The sequence below is a fragment of the Crocodylus siamensis genome, chromosome 4 (genome assembly GCF_052110815.1).
Source record: "Crocodylus siamensis isolate JL-2025a chromosome 4, ASM5211081v1, whole genome shotgun sequence".
Lineage (NCBI taxonomy): Eukaryota > Metazoa > Chordata > Crocodylia > Crocodylidae > Crocodylus > Crocodylus siamensis.
Window position 1 is genome coordinate 27,808,116 of NC_143398.1, and position 22,789 is coordinate 27,830,904.

The 22,789-nt window shown below is 42.9% G+C and overlaps 1 protein-coding gene across 1 annotated transcript in view; it reads right to left on the minus strand.

Annotated features, from left to right (window-relative positions):
* Window positions 1-3,496: 3,496 nt before the first annotated feature.
* REDIC1 (regulator of DNA class I crossover intermediates 1) overlaps window positions 3,497-22,789 on the minus strand; it is a 32,446-nt gene continuing 13,153 nt past the window's right edge. Inside the window, exons 6-13 of the mRNA XM_090041062.1 lie at window positions 14,694-14,909; window positions 12,847-12,869; window positions 9,222-9,757; window positions 8,900-8,972; window positions 6,704-6,764; window positions 6,184-6,250; window positions 4,982-5,127; window positions 3,497-4,562 (exon numbers count right to left, since the gene is read on the minus strand). Of these exons, the coding sequence (XP_089897188.1) occupies window positions 3,936-4,562; window positions 4,982-5,127; window positions 6,184-6,250; window positions 6,704-6,764; window positions 8,900-8,972; window positions 9,222-9,757; window positions 12,847-12,869; window positions 14,694-14,909 (1,749 nt within the window). The 3' untranslated portion in view covers window positions 3,497-3,935. The remainder of the gene's footprint in view (window positions 4,563-4,981; window positions 5,128-6,183; window positions 6,251-6,703; window positions 6,765-8,899; window positions 8,973-9,221; window positions 9,758-12,846; window positions 12,870-14,693; window positions 14,910-22,789) is intronic.

The following is a 22,789-nucleotide window of genomic DNA, read 5'->3' on the forward strand; positions in this document are numbered from 1 at the left end:
AGGGCTTTGACCCCTGCTATTGAAGATTCATTTAATTAAACAGGCACTGGAGAAAAGCAGAAATAATCCTGAAGGACAGACCCTCTGGTGCTGCTGAAGTGCAGTAGGCCTACTCAGAGCAGGCCTACTAAAACAGGCTTCATAGGGGGCCTACCTGCTGCTCCACCTATTTCTGGATCCTATATCTGGCTGAGGTGGGATCCTATTTCTGGCTGGCTGATGTAGGCCCCTTGCTGCTCAGAGCAGTGCTTAAGATTTGTGGTCCCCATGGTAGCTTCACTGCCTCATTTCCAGGTTCAGCGCTTGCAAAGGGAAGTGGGTGGGTGGGATGTTCTCCAGCATGGTTCCCCCTGGAGCACCAGGAAGCAATATATCATTACCCTCAGACCTCCATTGGAACTGGCTTCTGTCCTACACAAGCCAGTGACTGTCCTTACACTGAAACCCCCCAAAAGGAAGGTAAGACAGCTTTGTGGCCCCTTTACATTGCCAGCATCAGGGTCAAGGATCTGGCTCCATTTATTTTCATGGTGCAGGAATTACTTACCTGTGAGAATCTCAAAGTTCTCATATCTGCATCACGTATATTTTTATAAACAGGTGTTGCCCCTTTCTATTGGTACCATGTGCAGGTCTCTAATGCTGGCAAAGTTTCATTGCATGCCTTCAGCATTTGCCTTTGTGGGTTGATGCTGCACCAAAGCAAAGCAAAGCACTTTCTTGTGGAAAAGTGGGTTCTCTGGATCATGTGGGTGGCTTAAAGTGGGTGTCCCTGTCTTAGAGAAATTAAACCAAAACAACACCTAAAAGCCTTGACTCAATGGCATGAGTAGATAGCTGTCATCCTGATTTTTTCATTACACATAAATGCCAGTTTAAGTCAGCGAAATGTGTTCTTTTCTGCATCTGTTCAAGTGTAGTCACTAGATACTTGCTGCAACAAATGGTATTTTTACACCTGCCAGTTAAATCAGCCACCCAAATGTAACATTTTTCATGCATAAGCACTTGGCCATAGTACATCATTTACAGGTGGTTGATGTGTACCATAGGCAGACAAGGTTCTTTGGGTGAATATGGTATCTTTTATTACACCAATTTGAATAGGTAGAAAAAAATTTTATAGCAAGCTTTCAGGTTTAAAAAGCCTTCATCAGTTGGTGTGTGCTCTTCCTGGATGGAATGAAAAGTAAAGCAGCCAGAGGCTGGGCTGGTATGCATACAAGACAGGCAGTCAGTGAAGATGTAAATTGAGGAGTCAGTGGGTGAGAGACAGACTGGAGGGGGTGGGAGGAAGGGGGATGAATGTAGCAGTTAGATAGTGAAGAGGTACCTGGGAAGTCAGATGTTAGGCAGGTTATAATGCGGCATAAATCCAATGTCTGTATTTAGTCCATGATGTTTTGTATCCAGGAAGCTGATGAAGTGAAGTTCATAGGCTCGTCTCTGAGAAGTGTTTTGTAAGTTTCCTTTGAGGATTAGGACTGAGAGATTGGAGAAAGAGTGGTTTTCTTGTGAGAAATGTGCCACCACAGGTAATTGGGTATTCCTATCTTTGATAGATTTCCTGTGTGCATTCGTTCTGGTGAGCAGTCGTTGTATGATCTCCCACATATTTTCCATCGGGGCATTTGGTGCATTACATGAGATATATTACATTTCTGGAGGTTTTCCAACTATTTAAGTTGGTCTAATAAAAGGTATCAGATTCACCCATAGAACCTTGTCTGCCTATGCCCTGAGACCAACACGGCTACAACCTACACCCTGATGTGTACCATGGAATAGATGTAACAGCTTAAATGACTTGGAGCAAAGCCAAAGAATATACATGGGTTACCACCTGCCCATAAGGAGATGAACGATGCTGACAGACAACTGCAAAAGGTGAAAGACACATTGCAGACAGGTGTATTATATTTCTGGAATACTATTGGATTTGGAATCATCCTAAGTACCTGTTTTACAAGCCATCATAGGCTAAAAACTGTTAGTGTGGCAGCAAGTACAGTGTACTTGTCACGTCTCCAGTACAACACTGCTAAATGCAGTCTTCACCTTAAAGGCAATCCTGGCCCGTCTTTGTGATAGTAGGCATGTCTACACATGTCTGTACAGCAACGGTGCTATGGTGCTGTGTTTTAGTATTGCCTTTTGGAAGTACTAAAGCATGGCGCAGTACAGGTGGTTACTGTGCTATGTGCACAGTGCATGGTTAGATTTTGTTGCCATTGCGGCATACTATACCCAGGGAGCACACTGCTATGGCTGTAGTGCACCATATGGTGACGTAGTGCATCAGTACATCCCCAAAGGGCGATGTGTCGATGCATTCAGTGTGCATTATTTTTGCTACATAATGTCAAAGACAGTTCACTGTGGGACAAGCTTTCAGATTATGTGTTCAGATGCTCAGCTTTTACGAAATCATAAATATGATTCAGATAATTATGCTCCCTGTGAAGAAGATGATCGTTGTAGTTTCAGCAAAGTACATGACTAGGGAACCTATGTGTTTTGAGATTAAATAGAGGTGATCTGAATAAAGAAAATCTGGTTGTTTCTAGCTCCTACTCATTGGCTGAATTACTAGCTGCATGTTTCAGAAGCCTAGCTCTGCAAACCTCTTCCCACTCTGAGACTTGAAGATACAATGTGATGAAAGTTTTTTCAAACAGCCAAAAGATTAACTGAAATTTCTATGGATCCCTGGTTTAGAAATGTCCCAAACTTAACTCACACATTGCTGAGTGCTGCCAATGCCTTTTCAGAGTTCCATGTAAATTCCTCTTAATTATAAAATAAGATGTTGCAGAAATCACCACCTACAGTATGGAACTGGTGAGAAAGTAATGGAAAAGGATTTGAACAATGCTGGAACTGCACCCATCCCTTTAGATATGGAAGCATATGAACATAAAACATGGACATAAAAGAAGCTGACTTAAGCAGGTGTGTTGGGGCAGTGAATCTCTGAAACCCATCACGGAAGGAAAAACCACAGCACAACAGTCTTACTGAAGGATTTACTCTGCACTGTTGAAAGAACAGCTCCTTCTATATCTTTTGACCATACCCATTTCTTAACAAATGGGATTACTGCAAGCAGGCAGGAGCTAATGCTTGAAAAGAAATGGAGACTCAGCTTGAAGGTTGTCTTTCTGTACATAGTTGAGCTTAACTACATACTACCAGTTAGACCATCTAGGCAACTAGAGGAGTTCAGCGCCAGAGTAGTCTACAAGCACCTTTCTTGAGAGCTGTTTTAAGAGGAAGTATATAATATAAGCAGAACATGATAGGAATTACAACATTTATTTCTGGATTGTACAAACACTTAACTGAATGAGAAAAGGTGAGAACTCAGCATTTTAATTTTCAGGCAAACTACCAAAACAAGAGATGAGTCTGCATTTACAGTGAATGTATAAATCTAGCATAACTGCCTCAAGAGAGAATCTTCTTACTTGAATATGCAGTACTAATTGCAGTTTGTTCTATGTGCACAGATGTGCATTCCTCTTGTATCTCATTTTACAGTTTCAGCATAGGTGTGCTATTCAGGCTAGTTAGTGTGCTAAAATGGGTGCATAAGCACACAAAATATTTGTTTTCTGATTTAAGGGACCTATCCTGTATCCTTCAATGTCAAATGGAGCCTTTCCGCTGAATTCAATAAGAACAGGCTCAGTCTCATACAACTGTTATACTTGGATTGTAGATTTTTTCTTTAGTTAAAAACATTATTTTCAATGAACTGTAGTAAAACATTGAGCATCTTCAGTAATCATTTGTTTAAAAAATGAGTAAGTCTTGTCCACACAAGTTAACAATAAATGTAACAAATAAATGAAATAATAGACTGTGAAAGGAACAGAACTTCTAGAGTACAGGGCACTTTGATGCATCCACTCTACGTGCTTAACACGTCTCTCTCAGTTGCTCTTTTCCCTCTTTTTCATTACATTAAAATAGTTCAGAACATCTAGAGTCATCTTGTCAGCCAAAGCCAGATATTCAGTTTCAGGAGGAAATTCTGTAGTAACCGTTGCATTGTCTGTACCTGAAGATGGAAGTGCCTCATCTGCTGGGATTTCCTGCCCTCCAGCGGGATCTGCTTTGTTGACATCAGTGATCATTTCAGCACTGTGGACAGAGGAAAGATGGTTTCTACAGCTGCATGCCTGTATCAGAGCACATTGTGTGGCAGCATCGATTTTTTCTGCTCCTACAGTAAAGGTCTCTGTTTGCGACCAGGCATCATGTCTCTCGTTGTGATTAAAAGCCTCCTTCTTAAGTACTATGTGTGATGAGCTGTACTGAGGTAGAGCAGCTGGCCCTTTATTGTCCTCCTGTGTAGCTTGTAAAATAGCCTCTTCCTGTTGAGGAATTCTGGCTGCTTTGACAGCCAAACTATTGCCTGGAAGGAAAGGCATGCTGTCTGTATGAGAGCTGCACTCTGGGCCTTTGCTTGTTGAAGCAGCACTTGGATTGGCTTTGTTTCTGTGAAAAGAGTTCTCATAAAGACATTTCTTCTTTTCAGCTCGTTCCTCCTCTTCTGACTGTTGAAGCAGATTAGTGATACTTACAGGTGCCCATAAGTCCAGTAACTCCATAATGGAACAAGAGATAAGCAACATGAAAAGTCCAAACCTGCCCCCTTTTTATTCAAGAACAGTTAAAAACACTGGGGCCAAATTCTGCTTACTTACCAGCAAATAATGTAATGCATGGCATAGCACCAAGCTGATAGTACCAGCATTCCTTATGGTCCAATATTCCTATAAAGCTTTAAAATGACAATTTTTTTTCTGCTGCTCACACATGCAAAGTTTTTAGACAAGTCAAATAATAAAACAAGATTAGGCAGCAAGCTCTTCTACATGTGCTCTGGCATCCAGGCTTCATGTTGATGAGTTCTGTCAAATCCATACATTATATAAACATTAATAAATAATACAGGTAAGAAGGTGTTGCTTACCATCTCAGAACCAGTGCTGACACAACTCTCTGTTAGCTTGGGAGAATAACAGGGGGACTGACTGCTCAAGGGGGATTCAGTGTCTGAAAATAAAATCCAAAACACACGTCTCTCACCAGTAAAACTTCTTTTGAAAATGCTGACCACTTTCAATAGCTATCTAAAGAGCTAAGGACTAGATGGTTCATTGTAGCAAAGAGCTTATTCTCCTCCCTCAGACTAAAGAATCAAGGTAGAATCAGTGGGATTATTCTCATGTTTTAAAGTCTCCTCTGTGCCATTAAAGTGCAACCCTGTGACGGGAGCTTGGCAGAGTTGCATTGTAAAAACTAAGCTCCAAGGGAGTCCTGACTCTTTCAGAACTCCCTGCAATGCATGGGAATTGTGCTGTCTGCTGTACCTTGTAATGGAGTGCAGGAAAGTTCCTGTTTGCAATGGATGGGATATAGAGCAGGTTGTTGGGCTTCCTTCCACAATATTCAGAGTATCTTGTGATGCATTAAGTATATAGAGAGAGTATGTTCTTGGCTCTAGGAAGTGCAGCAAATACATCTGAAACCTACTGCTACAGTGGAACCAAAGAATATGCAACTCCCACCATCCCATGCACTTGTTATTCACGGCACCATCTAGCTGTAAGACAGTAAACAGACTAGTAAGAAATGCTCATCAAATTTCCAATGCAGGGATTACTTCATGTAATCATGTCCTTACAAAATATTTTCAAGCCAATTGTCATCCAAAGGAACAAGAAATATAAAGCAAAAGAAAGACATACTTGGTGCCATCACCTCCCTGACATTAGAAGATTGTGCTGCAGTGTTCAGGTATTTCTAAACTGCTTGGTAAAAAGAGTCCTTATGATTGCCATTATTCTCAGATTTTTTTTGAGTGACTATGTGATCCCATGCTAGCCAAGAGAGTGGAAGTGGCACAGTGAAAAACATTGCAGATGAATCAGATGATTAATCACCAGTGGGATGGTATAACTGCTGAATCTTTTTTAATAAAAGCAACCACAAGTATGACATAGTTCTATGATAACATTCAGATTTTTTGGTTCAGTGTTGGATGAGTCAAATATACCATATTAGTAGCTGAAAAACAGGAGGCAATCACTATGTGACTGTAGCAGTAACTGTATCAGTTTTACGCAGAGCAGATCTATTTTCTGATCTAACAAAGATGTCCCTGGTACTTACCTTTTTGTATCTCTCCAGACTTTGAACTCATTTCCAAATTACCATTTTCCTCATCTGTTGTTGGAACCTTTTTTTTATTTAAAGAAAATGAAGACATTAATACATTTTGTAGTGTCAATAATTGTCCTTTTTTCATTATGGTCCTTTCTGGAATAAAAATATTTAAAAAGCCCACAAAGACTCAGCCATGCCCATGACTAGAGCAGCAGTTTGGATGAAGTGGGAAAGGTAAAGAGTTCTAGGTAGAATTACACAGAGGAGGTACCTGAAGTGCACAAGTTTTATTAGACTTGCAAAACCCATGAAGACATTGCATATTCTTGGGTGACATCTACTGGCACATTATCTATATAGCTATTTAGATGCATAGAGATAAAGAGGTTTTTTCATGCAACCTCTGCCCCTAAATTGCTGCTGGTCCCTGCCCACTGGAGGCATGGCACAGAATTTGACTGTATGTCCAGTGCCAGCATCCTGTAGTATATAGTACAGGTAAATAAAAGCTGATAATTGTTTTTACCATTTCAAATCCAAAGGCTTTTGAGTACCTCCAATCTGATTCTTCCAGAAGATGGCAGTCACTAAAGAATGCAAATAAATAAGGTCATATAATTAGTGATTCAATGCTGCAGTTTTCAACCTGTTTGCTTCCCAAATTTGAAAGCACAGCTACTGTTAATCTTACAGTATAATTTAGTTTTATACTTCTTACAGTACTGTTATCTGTAAATTCATTCTCACTCCTCCCTAACTACAAAATACCTTCTGCTACTAATGTAGCTTGGACTTGTTTTTTAATTCTGAGCATTTCATGCCTCAAGTTTGGTTTTGTAAACATTGCTTCCATGGACAGTTATCTTATTAAAGCTTACTGAGGCCAACACTACTTTGTGAAAGGAAAAGACAGAATAGTTAGGAGAGAAGATTGTACAACTTGAGCAACTTGGAAGTAACTTCTAACTAGGACAAGAATACAGACTGTAAACACATGCCAAAAATTGTATTTCATGTATTTGCATTTAATGTGCGACATTAACATGAATAAGAAAGAATTAAGAAAGAAAACGCACTTAGCTTAGGATCAAATATGGCCCTAGCATAAAGAAGTATAAATTACTCTGTAATTTATGTTTTAGTCAAAGGGAAAGAGTGATTCAGTTTACAAACCATTTTTATGCCAGTGATGGCTGCCTGTTTTCCCTAAACACTCCACACACCATCTGTATTTAACTTGTCATTTTTAAAAGCACTTTGTATTACTTTTGCTACAAAAGACAGGATCTAGAAACTAAATCTATATAATAGAGCTAAGTGTATGTTCAGAAATAACCAGAATATTTCATTTTTGCTCGGCATATCTACATGTGCAGTTAATGTGGCTAAATAAACTGGACTGGAGTTTACTGCTTCCAGGTGAAGCATCTGCATGGGTGCTCAGAACCACAGTATGTTGAGCCAAGGCAACGCAGCCCCGGCTGGCAAAGAGCACAGGGGGTCAGCCTGCCAGCCTGGGGATGCTCTGACATGATTCAATGTGCTGCAGTGGGACTGGCTAGCACACGAAGGTGCATCAGTGCAGAGCTAGCCGGCAGGCAGTCCCAGCAGTAAGGCACCCTTGTGCCCCAGCCAACCCTGTCAGCATCTACATGTGCATTGCAGCAGAGTAAATAACTCTGCCATAGGGTGTTTATTACAGCACTTTAGGTATTGAGCTTCTGCTGTTCTCTGAAGATAACTGTTTGCTCAATGCAAACAAGCTATTATCTGCTCCTGCACTGCCAAATGGTGGGGCACTGTAATAGCATCTACTGCAGCAACTATCCTGGGATAACTAGTCATCTGTCCACTTTGTATCTCGATGTAAATTACATCAGTATAAAAAGTAATGTAAATTATACTAATGCTAATATGTTCTCCAAACTGCAGTCAGGCTCCTGCTGGTTCCCTCTCTCTGGCCCATTAAATGTTACACTCTTTTTTGCCACCCAACATGGTGTCAACAGGAGGAACTGAAAGTGCTCAACACCTGTCTTACAAAGCCTGTGGGTGGTATGTTAACACCCCTGCTTTAGGGTAAGGTGGGAGCTGGGCACATTCCACTCCTCTTGTTGACACCATGCCAGCTTACAAAAAAAGAATATAGCATTCATTGGGCTAGAAAGAGGGAACCTGACTCTGCATCCCAGAGATTAGGGCACTCACTTGGGAAGCAGAGACCTAGGTTCCAGCCTTTGTTCTGTATGTATTTTATCCAGCAAGTGTTCAATATAGAATTCACAGACAGCCCTTAGGTATCAGACCCAGACCTCCCCTCTTCCAGCTAAGTACTCTAATCACTGGAGCTCCTTCTTTCTCTGACCCCAGAAATCTTGAACCCTTTTTTGCAAAGTGACATGGGTAGAAGGGACATTTTTCCACTGTACATCTGTCTTTTACCCTGGCAGGGGAAACACCATGTATCTGGGTCCATGAAGGCAGTTTTCCTTAAGCACCTGGGGGATAACTGTTCTTCTGGTGTGGTTTAGGTATTAGGGCTTAAAGCCCTAATTTGTTTTATGGATCTGGACCTGTGCTACTTCATACACATTAAGCAAAGTTGTGACCCACTGATGTCAATGACAGTTTTGTCACAGACTTTGGGGCCAGGATTTCATCATTACGTGTGGTATTCACAGATACAGCTTTTTAATATTTAGTAATTGCTTTAGAAACTCACTTCTGGTTCATTGAATAGCTCTGCATGGTTCCCTCAAAGTTAATCTCTTCAGCAGAGTGATTTGTAAATAACCCTTAAAAACAAAAATTAGAGCTTAAATTTAAAATAGAGCATTTTAGGAAAGCACATTTTTCCATCATGATTTTGATTAAAATTATTAATTCACAGAATGATTATATCATTAAACCTGGGAAAAATAGTGACAATCCTTAGTTATGTGACATTTTTCACACTGTGACACAATTCCTCTGGCTCTCTGAAACCATGTTCCCCTACATGATAGGAGTAAAGCTAGATAATCCCCGGCATTCTTGATACTTACCTAATCTTTCATACTTTGCAGGATTTTCTTGTATTTCAGACAGTGTGAAGTAATATTGTCCCTCAAGGTATTCTTTCATGTAGCTTTTATTAGGTCTTTCCTTTTGTTTGCGGCTAGTTTTCAAATTATTGTTCCTTTGAAAGAAATTCTGTTCTGGGACTGTGAAAATTCCCTTAAGGCATCTGCCTACAGTACGTCTTTCAGCACAGTCAGTCTTGTGATAAACCTCTTTAAAGTCATAAAGGCTACCTCTGTTAAACGTTTGATTTGTATTATCATGATCTGTAAATAATTGGCTCATACTGCTTTGGTTAACAAAAGAACTGCAATGCTTTTTGGAGGGAGTATTATGAATCAGCTTGCTCTCATCTTCAAACAATGCTAGAATGGAATGACTTCTTTCATCTTGGTTGGTATTTGGTATTGCTGTTTCTTCCACAATATCAAACAATGATTCTTTTATTCTGTTGCTGCTTATAGAATCATTACCGGTAATTACAGCTGGAGATTTACCAGCTGAGTTCATATATCCTGGACTTTATGAAGAAGAAAAAAGGCAATCAGTGCAGAAATACACACAACAATAAATGCTCACACATCAAATTATTAATTTTAAATTTCATATGTAAGAATCTCAAAATTCCTTTACTAAGTGGTCCTCAAACTTACTTCTACCTAAAAAGTATGTCGTTTTAATTGAAAAAAATCCTGAATTGTATTTGTTCTTTTATGGCAAAATAAGAACACAGAATTTAGACTTGCTGCTTAAAAAAGAATACAAATTCTATTTTTTGCCCTGTCCAAACATAATAGGATGTATGAGCTATCTTTTTGCATACAGAGAAGGGAATAACCAAATCAGCCACAGTATGTCACTGCTGCTCCACTCAGCTGAGCTCAGGTGGTCCCACGCAAGGAACAACTGCAAGACAAACTTCTTCAGTTCTTAAAAAAGGATAGTTTGCATTTGTAGACTGCAGTTCAACCCTCCATGAAGAACTCCTCTACAGAACTCGGTACCATCTAATTTCCTGCAGAGGGGGGAATTTCAACTCCCAGTTAAAATAACAGTAACTTTAACAGTAACAATAAACCCAGTAACTTTCTATGCTACTAACAATGAGTGAAATTAGCATAGAAATTTCATGCTAAAATATTTGAGAGGACAAATCACATGTGATAATCAAGATTGCATAAACATTTTCATTCACATCTACTGCATTTACTTTCTTGAATTTTAATAAAATATTCATCTTGCAGAGGAATGTATCAGGTCTGATCCCCTCTTGCTAGTTTACTTCTGGGGATAACTGAGCAAAAAAATGATCTGTTTCTGAAGATCTGTGGTGGGGTGGGGAATTGTCAGGGAGAAAAAAGGTTTTTGCCTACTATAAGATTAATCAGCCCTCTTATTGAGTAGGTACCATTGTGGGGAAAGAAGTGTAAAGGCATGTAAAAGGGTTTTGAAGGAAAAGGGTCAGGAAACTCAATAAATTTGATAGAGATTCTGGGAGAAACTGATTCCCTTTCCTCATGTAAACAGCAGCAAAAGACTGTTTTAGGTTTTAAAACAGTAAATGCACAAGAGGAAATAAACTTTTCCCCCAGAAACTCAAGGATGCACACATTCCCTATAAGGAATGTTACAGGGATAATGGAGCACTACAATACTGGAGGTACAATGCAGGATCTTTATTTCTATACTTCCCCATCTCTCTTTGTTACTCTAGCCATCTTTTTTTAGCTGCTTCTCATGTTGTCAACTTCCTTTTTTTCTGAGCAGTGAATTGTTTCCCCCTTCACTTTTGCACAGTTCAGAGAAACTGCACTGTGTCTGAAATGGCTTGTGGTTGTGCTCTGTATAGTTACCCTGAGAGCTTTACTGCTTCATCAAATGGACTTTTAAAATACTAGGTAAAAAGAACTGCTAGATGAGGCTGCACATGACTATTGCGGTCAAAGCCATGTGCCATTTTTATATTACATGCAAGTTTTAGGGTTGCTATTTAATAAGCAGCTGCGTGATCACAGCTTGCAGATAAATGGAAGTCCAGTACAATACTCTAAATATGTATTAAAATGGATTATATTACATTCTTAATATTAAAAACTATAATGTCATACTTTTGTATTGTACTTTAAAAAGACACGTTCTCTACCCAGCAGACTGGCAATCTAAAACAAGATACATTCTGGAACAAGAGTTCAAGTAAAGAAAGTTGTAGGAGTTATTTGCATAAGGATAAGGGAAGAAGGAGTTAAAGAAATGTTTTTAGCCAAAAAGAAGCTAGCAATTCATGATCAGGTGCAAGCTAAGAGCAGGACAAAAAGACAAAAGAGGATCAGAGACAGAAGAGGAAAAGGGAAGAGCACTGGAATAATGGAAGCACTGAGAAATGAAAAGAGAGATGTAGGTGAGTTAATATAATAAAGGGCTTTGAAGGTGAGGATGAGGAGATAATTCAAGGATGAGCACAAGAAGGTGATTAATATCAGCCCTGCGCAGGCTGATATGCCCTGGGTCCCGCACACCCCTAGGGATGGTTCTGGTGGGAGTACAGGGAAAAGCGAGAAACAGGGAAAAGTTTGTTCATAACGTGAGGGTTAGCAGATCAGCCCAGCTATCATGCAGTAGTACTACTAGTTTCTATGCATGAGACTTGTTTCCCTTATTTCCAGACCCAGCAGGCTAAGTGCACCAGTAGCAACAAAACACTTTTACTAAGAAGTTAGATTTTGGATTTATATACAATGGTTTGGATATAGATGATCCTGCCTTAGGCAGGGTGTTGAATTAGATGACCTATGGAGGTCCCTTCCAGCCCTACTTCTCTATGATGATCTGTTCCGTAGTATTTATTATTTTTATTTTACTTAAATGTCACTGTCAATTCTCTTTTTTTTTAATTGAAAAAAGCTCTGCCTACCTATGCAAATGACTAAACAATGCTCCTGGTACTGTTGTATCTGACTCATTGAAAATGCATTGGCTGTTTTTGGAATTTGAAATCCAAGGGTCTTGACAAGTAATATTTCCAGGCTGAGAAAATGGTAGAAACTGCCAAATAATAAACATATATAATTGTTTAATTATTTGTAATGCTTAAAATAGCAATTGCTTAATGCAATATAGATATATTAATCACTTACATTTGTTTATATATTTTGCATTAAAATTCGATGAGAATAGAATAATTAAAAAATCTACACACACAATGTGGTATAATTATGCTGCACAGTGGGAAAGAATTGAATAATTCTATTTATTTTAATTAATTCATGATGGAGTAAAACATTCATTGAAATCTCTAGTACCACTCATAAAGGACCAAATCCTCCCTGCATTATTCATGTAAGCAGCCTGATTGACTTTAATGCAGCTCATAATGTCAGTACTGGTTGTCAGCCAGCCAGTCTATCTAGGACCCACTGCTACCAGATTAACAAAGGAGCCACATAAAACACTTCTGGAACTAGCATTGATCATTTTGTCACCAAAATTTGGGAAGGGCAGCATACAAATCAACTAAATACATAAGCAAATGAAACACATATTAATCTTTTTAATTTCATGGAGAATTATCAATTTTTCAAAAAAAATTAAAGCCCCCTTTATAATTGTTACTACTTCTTCACATTTCTTAAAACCTAAAATTATCAAAAAATAAAGTAAAAAAGTCAGATAACCTAGAGAAGGCCACCTGTCAATAAATGTCTTAAAATGACATAGGAAAATATTACCTTGAGTTCAAAGGTATCCTCTTAATCACAAGTTCTCAGCCTTCCCACAAACTGAGCACAATGTAATGGAGAGGGATTATTTGGAGGAGTGGTTCTCTATCATAGGGCAGTATGTTGTTTGTGAATGGTGTGTAAAATAGGGAACTGTTTTTTATGATCTCTCATAATAGGGAGCACCTGATGAAATGACCAGGAGGAGGAAAATTTAGAATAAAAATAGGGAAGTATTTTTATTCAGTGCATAATTAATACAGGTTGTTGTGGAAACCAGAAGAATAAAAGAGTTCAAAAAAGGTTTTGATACGTTTCTGAAGGACAGGTCCACCCAGGATGTAACCTTCTCCCTGTCTATGAAAGGGGATGGGTTACACTATACCTGTTTCTTATATTCTTTATACCCTGTTTCTTATCTGTTTTATAGCATCTGTTACTTGCCACTATCAGGGACTGGATACTTGATGGACATTTGGTTTTACCCAGTAGGGCAATCCTTATGCTCCTGAGGTACCAACAGGTGAGATGCAATGCTTGATATAGAGAGAGCTTATGGGAACTGGCTACTTCCTCCAAATGTTGTTACAGCATTAATCAGCATTATGTCAGGATCTAGTCCCAGAACCACAACCCAGGGGCTCAGGGACCAAGCACCAGCTCACCCCTCCATCAGTCCACCAAGGAAGACAAAGCCGAAAGGAACGGGCCCTGATGGGGAAAGGCCTTCTACCTCTGGCTCCAGATTGGGTCAGACTTCCTGTTTCTTGGGGAAGTTGTCCAAGTAACAAGGCTCCTGCTGTCCTTTCCTTTGCACTCTGACTCAAGATCTGATCACTCACTGCCAACCCCACTGAGACTTCAGCTTCTGTCTCCCTCATGTCTTGGATTGTTGGAGCTTAGTTCTCATGGTATCTGATCCAACTTGCTCCCTGACCTTGCTCTTCTAGCATTTCTGTGCTGACTTGGGCTCTGATCCTAGCTACTCCTCAGACTTCTGCTAATGGCTTGACCACCTACGCCTTGGTACATGATCCACCATGTTATGACACCATGCTGCTCCACGCTCATTACTTCTGAAATGGGAAATAATATAGATGGCTTAGTGAGGTGCTGCAGACACAAAGATTAGCTCTTCTGAGAGTCAGAATTAATTAGTCTGGGCACAGCACTGTGCTAATACATCTGTGCCGCTTCCCATTCAGGAGGCACGGCATGCAGGGCTAGCTCAGCAACTCTGCATAGCACTGTCTTGCACCGGCATTGTGGTCCGCTAAGGTGGGTACACTGCTGTTTCTTGTTTTGGGCTGGACTACTAGTTCTACAGGCTGTGTAGATTACTTCATAGTTATTAAGGTGGGTTATGGGGCCAAAAAATTAAGAACCCCTAATTTAAGAGGATGTTTTATGATCACAGATATAGTTGTACTGATCACCTCCCATATAATCTGTAATCACCCAGTTACAGCAATTGCTTATGAGGGGAAGCGATATTAGGAAAATATTTAATGTATTTTAATTATCTTTAATTCAGGGCAGCAACTGGTAATTAAGAGTAAAGGTAGTGCTAGTCCAGCCTCAAAAGACACCAACGAAATGTTATTGTTTTGTATTCATTAATAAAAGACTCCGACAAAGAAGAAGCTTATTCATATTAATAATCATAATTTCACTAGACCTTCTCTAAAAGAAATACACTTTTAACATAATTCTTCTGAAACATAAATATCTTTATCAAACCTGTTTGTTCTGTGTCTCTTCATAAGCCAATCCCCAAGTATTGCTTACTAGATTTGTGCTGAAATTTTGTTCTGGAAACTGTTTACATTTAGAAGACCAAGGAACAGAAGAGGACTGTGGACAGGAGCTATAATCTGCTGTTGCTGCTGCTGCTGCTCCATTGTACTGAGGTTCTGTACTCCAGTCTATGCAAGTTGATTCCATAGCTTGAGATAACTATTGTAAAGTACAGTAAAAGATGCATATTATTTATCTAAACTGTTGTGGTTAATCCTATGTTTTATAAAAAGACAAGGACAGTTCTGTGCTTTTATATTCTGTGTTTACATATCTCATTACACACACACCCCTAGAGAAAATATTCTACTTATTTTCTCTAGGGGTAAAATTCTACCATATTTTACCTGAGCACTTATATTCACTTTTAGCATATGCATTAATTCTATCTTAAATGAAGGTAGACTTAGGTGTATGCTTAACTTCATGTATGTACACAAGTACTTCACTGAACTGGGGTTTGAATTAAGAAAATAGAAGATATTTCACATTGGTGTTGTGAGGCTTCTGTACATTATGAAAGTAGGATTCCGCGAAGGCGCACTTCAGCGCACAATGGAAAATTGGAGGCAGATCAGGGGAAGTGTCACAGGGTGTGAAACTCCACAGATCTGGTGGCCTTTTCACAATCTAAGGGGCACAGTGTGGCAATGTCTGCTATTTAAGGCCCCTGCCACATTATACATATATTATGCAATTAACTGGTTCATTGTGAAATAAATTTAGACTGGCCACACATGCAAAGTAAATATGCAATAAAAATGTTAATTTGGCTATAAAAAGAACCACCTAGATGTCTAGTGCTTGAAAATGTGTAACAACTGAGCTCCAGGAGGGGAAGAGACACACAGGTGAAAACCCACTGCGCCCCCACTTTGCCGAAGCCGCCCAGCAACCCTCCAACAGTTACGGAGCCCCCCCACCAAACCCCCAGCACAGCTGGAGGTAAGTGGGGCCCATGGTGGGAGGGGGTTAAAACAGGCTGTGCAAACAGGTGTGCTTGTCTGCCGGCGCATGTATTAGCATGGAGTTCATACAGGAAGGTGTGCAGGAAGGCCTGACGCCCTGCCTGTGAGCCCCCTAGGGTAGACAGACTCAGGCCCAGCCCGCCTACCAGTGGCATGCCATGGATGGGCACTCGCCGCACCCCAAGGGTCCCCTCGGGGTCTGCGCCCCCCCCCAGCGTGTCAGACACAGCCACCCAGACAGAGCCCATGGTTCTAAGCTCCATGCAGATGGAGACCCGGGCTCTCAGCTGCGGAGGCTGCCTGTCCCTTTTTCAGGCTCTGGGGCCCAGGAGTATGGCCACTCCCTCTTGTGGGGTCTGCTCCCTTTTGGGGTCTCTGGTGCGCCAGTTGGAGGAGCTCCAGGCCACAGTCCAGGGACTGAGTGCCATCAGGGACTGTGAGCAGCAGATAGACTCCTACTGCCAGGACCTTTTTCCCTTGGGAGCCGGACAGCAGAACACGGTCTCCCTCCAGGACAAGGGAGGATTTTGGGGCCTCCCACTCTGTCCAGTCAGGGGGATGGACCAAGGCGGTCAAGGGCCCTAAGGCCCACCGCACGAAGGCCCCTGCCCTGCCAGAGCTTAGAAACAGGTACACACCTCTTGCAGCTCTAGTAGAGCCTGCTGAGTTGCCAGCTCCCACAGGCAACACAGGCTCAACTGCAGCTACCGCCCCCGCTCTCCCCAAGACAAAATGTAAAGTGTTTGTTGTGGGAGACTCCATCCTCAGGGGGCAATCTGTTGCCCTGACCCCTTAGCCGGGAAGTCTGCTGCTTCCCGGGGGCCCGCATCCAAGACATTGCGGGGAAGATCCCTAAGCTCCTCCAGCCCACAGACCTCTATCCCAAGCTCCTTATTCATGTAGGCACCAGTTACATGGATTGGAGCACTCCCACCTGGGTCATGAGGTGCTACAGGGATTTGGGAGTGGGGCTAAAGGGTCTGGGGGCACAGGTGGTGTTCTCTTTGATCCTCCCAGTCTCAGGGTATGGCTGAGGAGGGAGAGGAGGATCCAGGTAGTTAACCAAAGACTGCGGCGCTGGTGTCATCGGGAAGGCTTTGGCTTCCATGACCACAGCCCGCTCTTTGGCAAGAGAGGCAGTGAGCTGCTGGGAAGAGATGGCCTCCACCTCTCTCCGCTGGGGAGGAGGCTCTTCTCAGCCAGACTGGCTGACCTGCTCCACTGGGCTTTAAACTAAGCCCGCTAGGGGATGGGGGGACTACCGCCACTGCTGGCCCGCTGAGCAACCATTGCAAAGCCAGCAGACCAAGGCACTTAAGGGAGCCCACCCCTGCCCCAGCCCTGGTACAATCTGTGGGCAAGGCAAGAGCCCCCAAGGGGACACTTGCCTGCCTGTACACAAATGCCAGGAGCTTGGGGAATAAGCAGGAGGAAGCTCATCCTCCTGCTTAATGCAAATAATTATGACATCATAAGGATAACAGAGACCTGGTGGGACTCCGCCTATGACTGGACCATGGGTATAGATGGCTATACCTTGTACAGAGAGATTGAGTAGATAAAAGGGGCGGGGGTGTAGCTCTCTATGTTAAGGAAAGCTATGCATCCCTGCAAGCTGATGTTGGAGACCAGGGTGGATGACTGGAGACCCTCTGGGTTAAAATCCATGGGGAACACAGCACAGGGGACACAACAGTGGGAGTCTACTACAGACCTCCCACCCAAAGTCAAGAGCTTGACCAGGAATTCACCCAGGAACTGGCTGAGGCCACATGCTCCAGGACCTTGGTTGTCATGGGTGACTTCAATTACCCAGACATCTTGTGGGAGGATCACTCAGCAAAATCCAAGCAGTCACAAAGCTTCCTATCATGTGTGGATGACCTCTACCTGACTCAAGAAGTCTATGGGCCAACGAGAGGTAAAGTGCTGCTCAACCTGGTACTGGCTACTGGGGATGACCTAATCAGCAACCTAGTGATCGATGGGAAGCTGGGTGACAGTGACCACAAGCTGATCACCTTCACCATCTGCCATAAAGCTGGCAAGTCAGTCAGCAACACGGAAGTCCTTGACTTCAGGAAAGCTGACTTTGACAAGCTCAGGAGGCTTGTCAGTGAGGCCCTAAGGGACCATGACCCCAGGGAGAGGGGAGTTCAAGAAGAGTGGTTGCTCCTCAAGGGAGCGATCCTCAATGCACAAGCTAATTCTATTCCATCTTGGAGGAAAGGCAGCAAGAGGGCACAGCAGCCCCCTGGCTCTCCAGGGATCTAGCAGACCTCCTGAGGCTAAAAAGAAAGGCCTACAAAGGATGGAGGATGGGATTCACCTCCAAGGAGGAATATTCTGCACTGGTCTGGTCCTGCAGGGAGCAAACCAGGAAAGCCAAGGCTGCAACTGAACTCCAACTAGCTTCAAGTATCAAGGACAATAAAAAGTCCTTTTTCAGATATGTGGGGAGCCAGAGGAAAAGCAAGGGCAACCCCTGCTAAACCAGATGAGACAACTGACAACTGACGCCCAGGAAAAAGCCAACCTATTAAATGGGTACTTTGCGTCAGTCTTTCATCAGTCCCATGGGATGCCCATGGCCACTACAGGACAGGGAGGTCTGGGTGAGGGAGATCCCCTGCCCTCCATCAATGCTGACCTTGTGAAGGAACACCTTGAGAGGCTGGATACCTTCAAGTCAGCTGGCCCTGACAATCTACAATCCAGGGTACTCAAGGAGCTGGCGAGCATCATAGCCCAGCCTCTGGCATGGATCTTTGAAAACTCCTGGTGCTCTGGTGTAGTGCCCAAAGACTGGAAGAAGGCCAATGTGGTGCCTATCTTCAAGAAAGGGAGGAAAGTGGATCCGGCTAACTATAGGCCCATCAGCCTGACTTCTATCCTGGGGAAGGTCTTAGAAAAGTTTATTAAAGAGGCCATCCTTAATGGACTGGCCAATGCCAACATCCTGAGGGATAGCCAGCACGGGTTTGTTGCGGGTAGGTCTTGCTTGACCAATCTCATTTCCTTCTATGACCAGGTGACCTATCACCTGGACAAGTGAGAAGAGATTGATGTCATATATCTTGACTTCAAAAAAGCCTTTGATCTGGTATCCCATGATCACCTCTTGGTGAAACTGGCCAATTGTGGCCTTGGGTCCACCATGATCTGCTGGCTGGGAAATTGGCTCCGTGGTTAGACCCAGAGGCTGGTAATTGATGGAAGTCAATCATCATGGTGCCCTGTGACCAGTGGGGTCTCCTAAGGCTCTGTCCTTGGACCCATATTGTTCAACATCTTCATTAATGATGTGAACACTGGAGTCAGAAGTGGACTGGTCAAGTTTGCTGATGACACCAACTTTGGGGCAAAGCATCCACACCAGAAGACAGGTGGGTGATCCAGGCTGACCTGGACAGGCTCAGGAAATGGGTGGATGAGAACCTGATGGTGTTTAACACTGAAAAATGCAAGGTTCTCCACCTTGGGAGGAAAAACCTGCAGCATCCTTATAGGCTCAGGAGTGCTACATTGGTTAGCACTATGGAAGAAGGAGACTTGGGCGTCATCATTGACCACAAGATGAACATGAGCCTGCAATGTGATGCTGCGGCTAATAAAGTGAACAAAACGCTGGCTTGCATCCATAGATGCTTTTGAAGCAAATCCTGGGACATCATTCTCCCCTTGTACTCAGCCTTGGTAAGGCCACAGCTGGAGTACTGCTTCCAGTTTTGGGCCCTACAATTCAAAAAGGGTGTGGAGAAGCTTGAGAGAGTCCAGAGAAGAACCACGTGCATGATCAGAGGTCAGAAAAACAGACCTTACGATGACAGGCTAAGAGCCATGGGGCTCTTTAGCCTGGAAAAGCGCAGGCTCAGGGGTGATCTGATGGCCACCTAAAAGTTTATCAGGGGTGATCACCAGGATCTGGTGGTTTGTTCATCAGAGCACTGCAACGGATGATGAGGCCGAACAGTTATAAACTGCTGTGAGACCATTTCAGGCTGGACATAAGGAAAAATTTATTTACTGTCCAATCCCCCAAGATCTGAAATAGCCTGCCATCAGAGGTGGTTCAAGCACCTACATTGAATACCTTCAAGAGAAAATTGAATGCTTATCTTGCTGGAATCCTATGACCCCAGCTGACTTCCTGTCCTTTGGGTGGGGGGCTGGACTCGATGATCTTCCAAGGTCCCTTCCAGCCCTAATGTCTATGAAATCTATGGTATCCGATTGCCAATATGAAGCCCAGCAGCTTGGAGAGCAGCATCCAGCTGGTAAGTCTGTCGTGGGGGAAGGGGCAGTGGGAAGGATGCGGCATGGGGGTGCAGATTGAGTCCCCCACAGTAAGGGTAGAAGGGAGCTAGGGCTGGGGCAGACAGTGTGAGATGGAGCTGCGAGTGGCTTTTCCAGGGGGCATGGGGAGGGAGCAGGGGGCAGCTCCTACCACTGCATGCACCCCAGGGGCAGGCATAGGGGGTGTGTGCCCCCAGATCTGCATGTGGGGCAAGGGCAGGCTGGGGTCACGGTTGCACCAGGATCTTCCCAGTGGGGAAGGATGGGCTGGGCCAGGGCTGTGCTCAGTGTGGGTGGTGGCAGTGCTGAGAGGGGGGTTATTTGGGAACCTACCCCATAGCCCCATTCCCAGTGCCACTACTGCCCACTCCGAATGCAGCCCCCCACCAGGAAGAGCCTGGTGCCACCCCCACCCACAGCCTGCACCGGCAGCCCGCCGTCACCACATGCACAGATCCAGGGGGCACATGCCCCATATGCGTCCCCTGAGTGTGCATACAGTGGGGGGAGCCACCCCCCCAGGATGAGCCACTCGCAGCTCCATCCTGCACCCTGCCTCGGCTGGCAAGTGCCTGCTCCTGCCCCTGCCCCAGCCCCACTCCCTCCCTCACCGTGGGGTCCTTGATCTGCCCCCCCCATGCCCCTTCCCTCTCCACCCCTTCACCCCAACAGACTTACCAGGTGGACATTGCTGTCCAAGCTGCTGGGCTGGCTGCATGATTGCTGCAGCTGCATGCATGCATATGGCATTTATCAGCAGCACTATCAACCGCAACAGCCAAAAAAAGCTGATTGCCGATAACATCAATTTTCCTTTTATCAGTCTTGATACGACATAGACCGACGTATCAGTGAACCTCTAGTACAGAGTATTTTTCTTGATGGTCCTGTTTCAGGAAAGCATCCATTTTCAGGATAGTGCTAATGCTTCTTCTTAAGTTTCATTGGCTCCAGTGGGCCTTAAGCATATATAAAGTTAAGCATGTATTTCAAGTGCTATTGTTAATAGGATAGAATTAAGTGTAAGCTATCTTGAATATGAATCTATATTAAGAAGAATCCAAATATAATGACAAATGATGGCAGACTGCTCTATGACACAGATACTTTAACTATTACTCATGCTGAGTTCTCTGTTCTTCAAGAGAAGGCTTAGACAGTTCTTAACGTGCACTGACAACATAGAAACATTTTTCAACCTCATATCTGCCAACTGCACAAGTCTTACTTCCTGCTGAATAATTTACTACATTTTAAGGATAAATCCTAACCTCATATGAAAAAAAAAAGATTTTTAAACAGTTACAGGAAAAAATAATAGGTTGATTTTAAAATTATCTTTTTCCTAAGAATGTAAAATAGCAAAAATAAAAATGAGGCAATACAATTAGTCTATAAACCCAATACAATAGAATCCATTAAAAGTTGAGACTTGACAGAGGAAGCTAATTTCCCCTGTGGTGCCACAGCTTTTTAGAAATGCATTCAAAGCTGCACGGTGTGGTCTGGAATTGATTACATTAATCCATTATCAATTTAGTAGTCTTTAGGAAATGCTTATAGTGGATTTTTAAGGGACAAAGTCTTCTCTCGGTTATGTTTATCCAATCTCATCAGGTTAAACATACATCAATGAAAGCAGATTTTGGCCAGTGTTCTGGGAGAAAAATATTTGAGGACGTATAAGTACAATTCTAAAATCTATTTGCAAGTATTATTTCATCTTTGCTTGCAAATCATATATAGCCTTGACTTTTCTATATGTATCTTCTTTTTGTATGGACAGACAAACTGAGTTAAAGATGGAGGCATACCCCGCACATCAGCTGTTGACAGTGACTAGTTTGTGTGTCCACTCTTCTTCTGATTTAAGTAGACATTAAACTGGAGAATCTTACACCTTAATGAGCTTCTAGGTAAATAAAGGCCTCTGGGTAGAAAGGAGCCTCATAGGACTTCTAAAGTATGTTTCATTTTTGTTGGGTGTCTGTTAAGCTGGTTACCTATTTTGGTTGGGGATATAGCAGCTTCTCATATTCTCTTATTCTGCTAGCATTCTTGCAGTGTTTCATGCAGGAGCAAGCTATTCATATTTAGCTTCCACTTACTATGGAAGAGGAGCAGCGGAGCAAAGCAGTTACTGTGCTGATGCACAGTAAATCCTTTCCCCACCTTTTAACTCGAAAATTTGTTCATCTATTCATAGAAAATATAGCTAGAAGGGATCTCCAAATATCATCTAATGCAACTCCATGCTTAAAGCAGAATCATCCTTGTTTCTAAACCATCCCAGGAAAATATTTGTCTAATCTGCTCCCAGCTTTGTCTGTCAATTTGTCAACTTCCCACATTTACCTCTGTGTGTTTCTCAGTGGGGTCTCTAACATATTCAGTGCCGTAGCAAGGAGTGGTGGGGGTGAGTAGGGTGACCACCCCACGCGCTGAAGCGAAGGGGTGCCCACAAGTGCTGCCCAGCCGAGGAGGTGCATGGGACAGAGCCACAACAGTAACGGTTCATGGGGGGGACATGGGTACACAGGAAGAGTGGCTCCTACTGCTGCATGTACTCCTGGGCAAGCATGGGGAGGCATGTACCCCATGGATTTGTGCACTGGGTGAGGGCAGGCTGCCGCTGCGGGCTTTGCCCCAGGTGGCAAAATTCATTGCTATGGCATTGAACATGTTGTATGATATCCTTAGGCCCATGCTCATACATTATCTATATTTAAGTCTCTGTAAAGATTCATTTCACATGCTATTCACAGTGAATGAAGT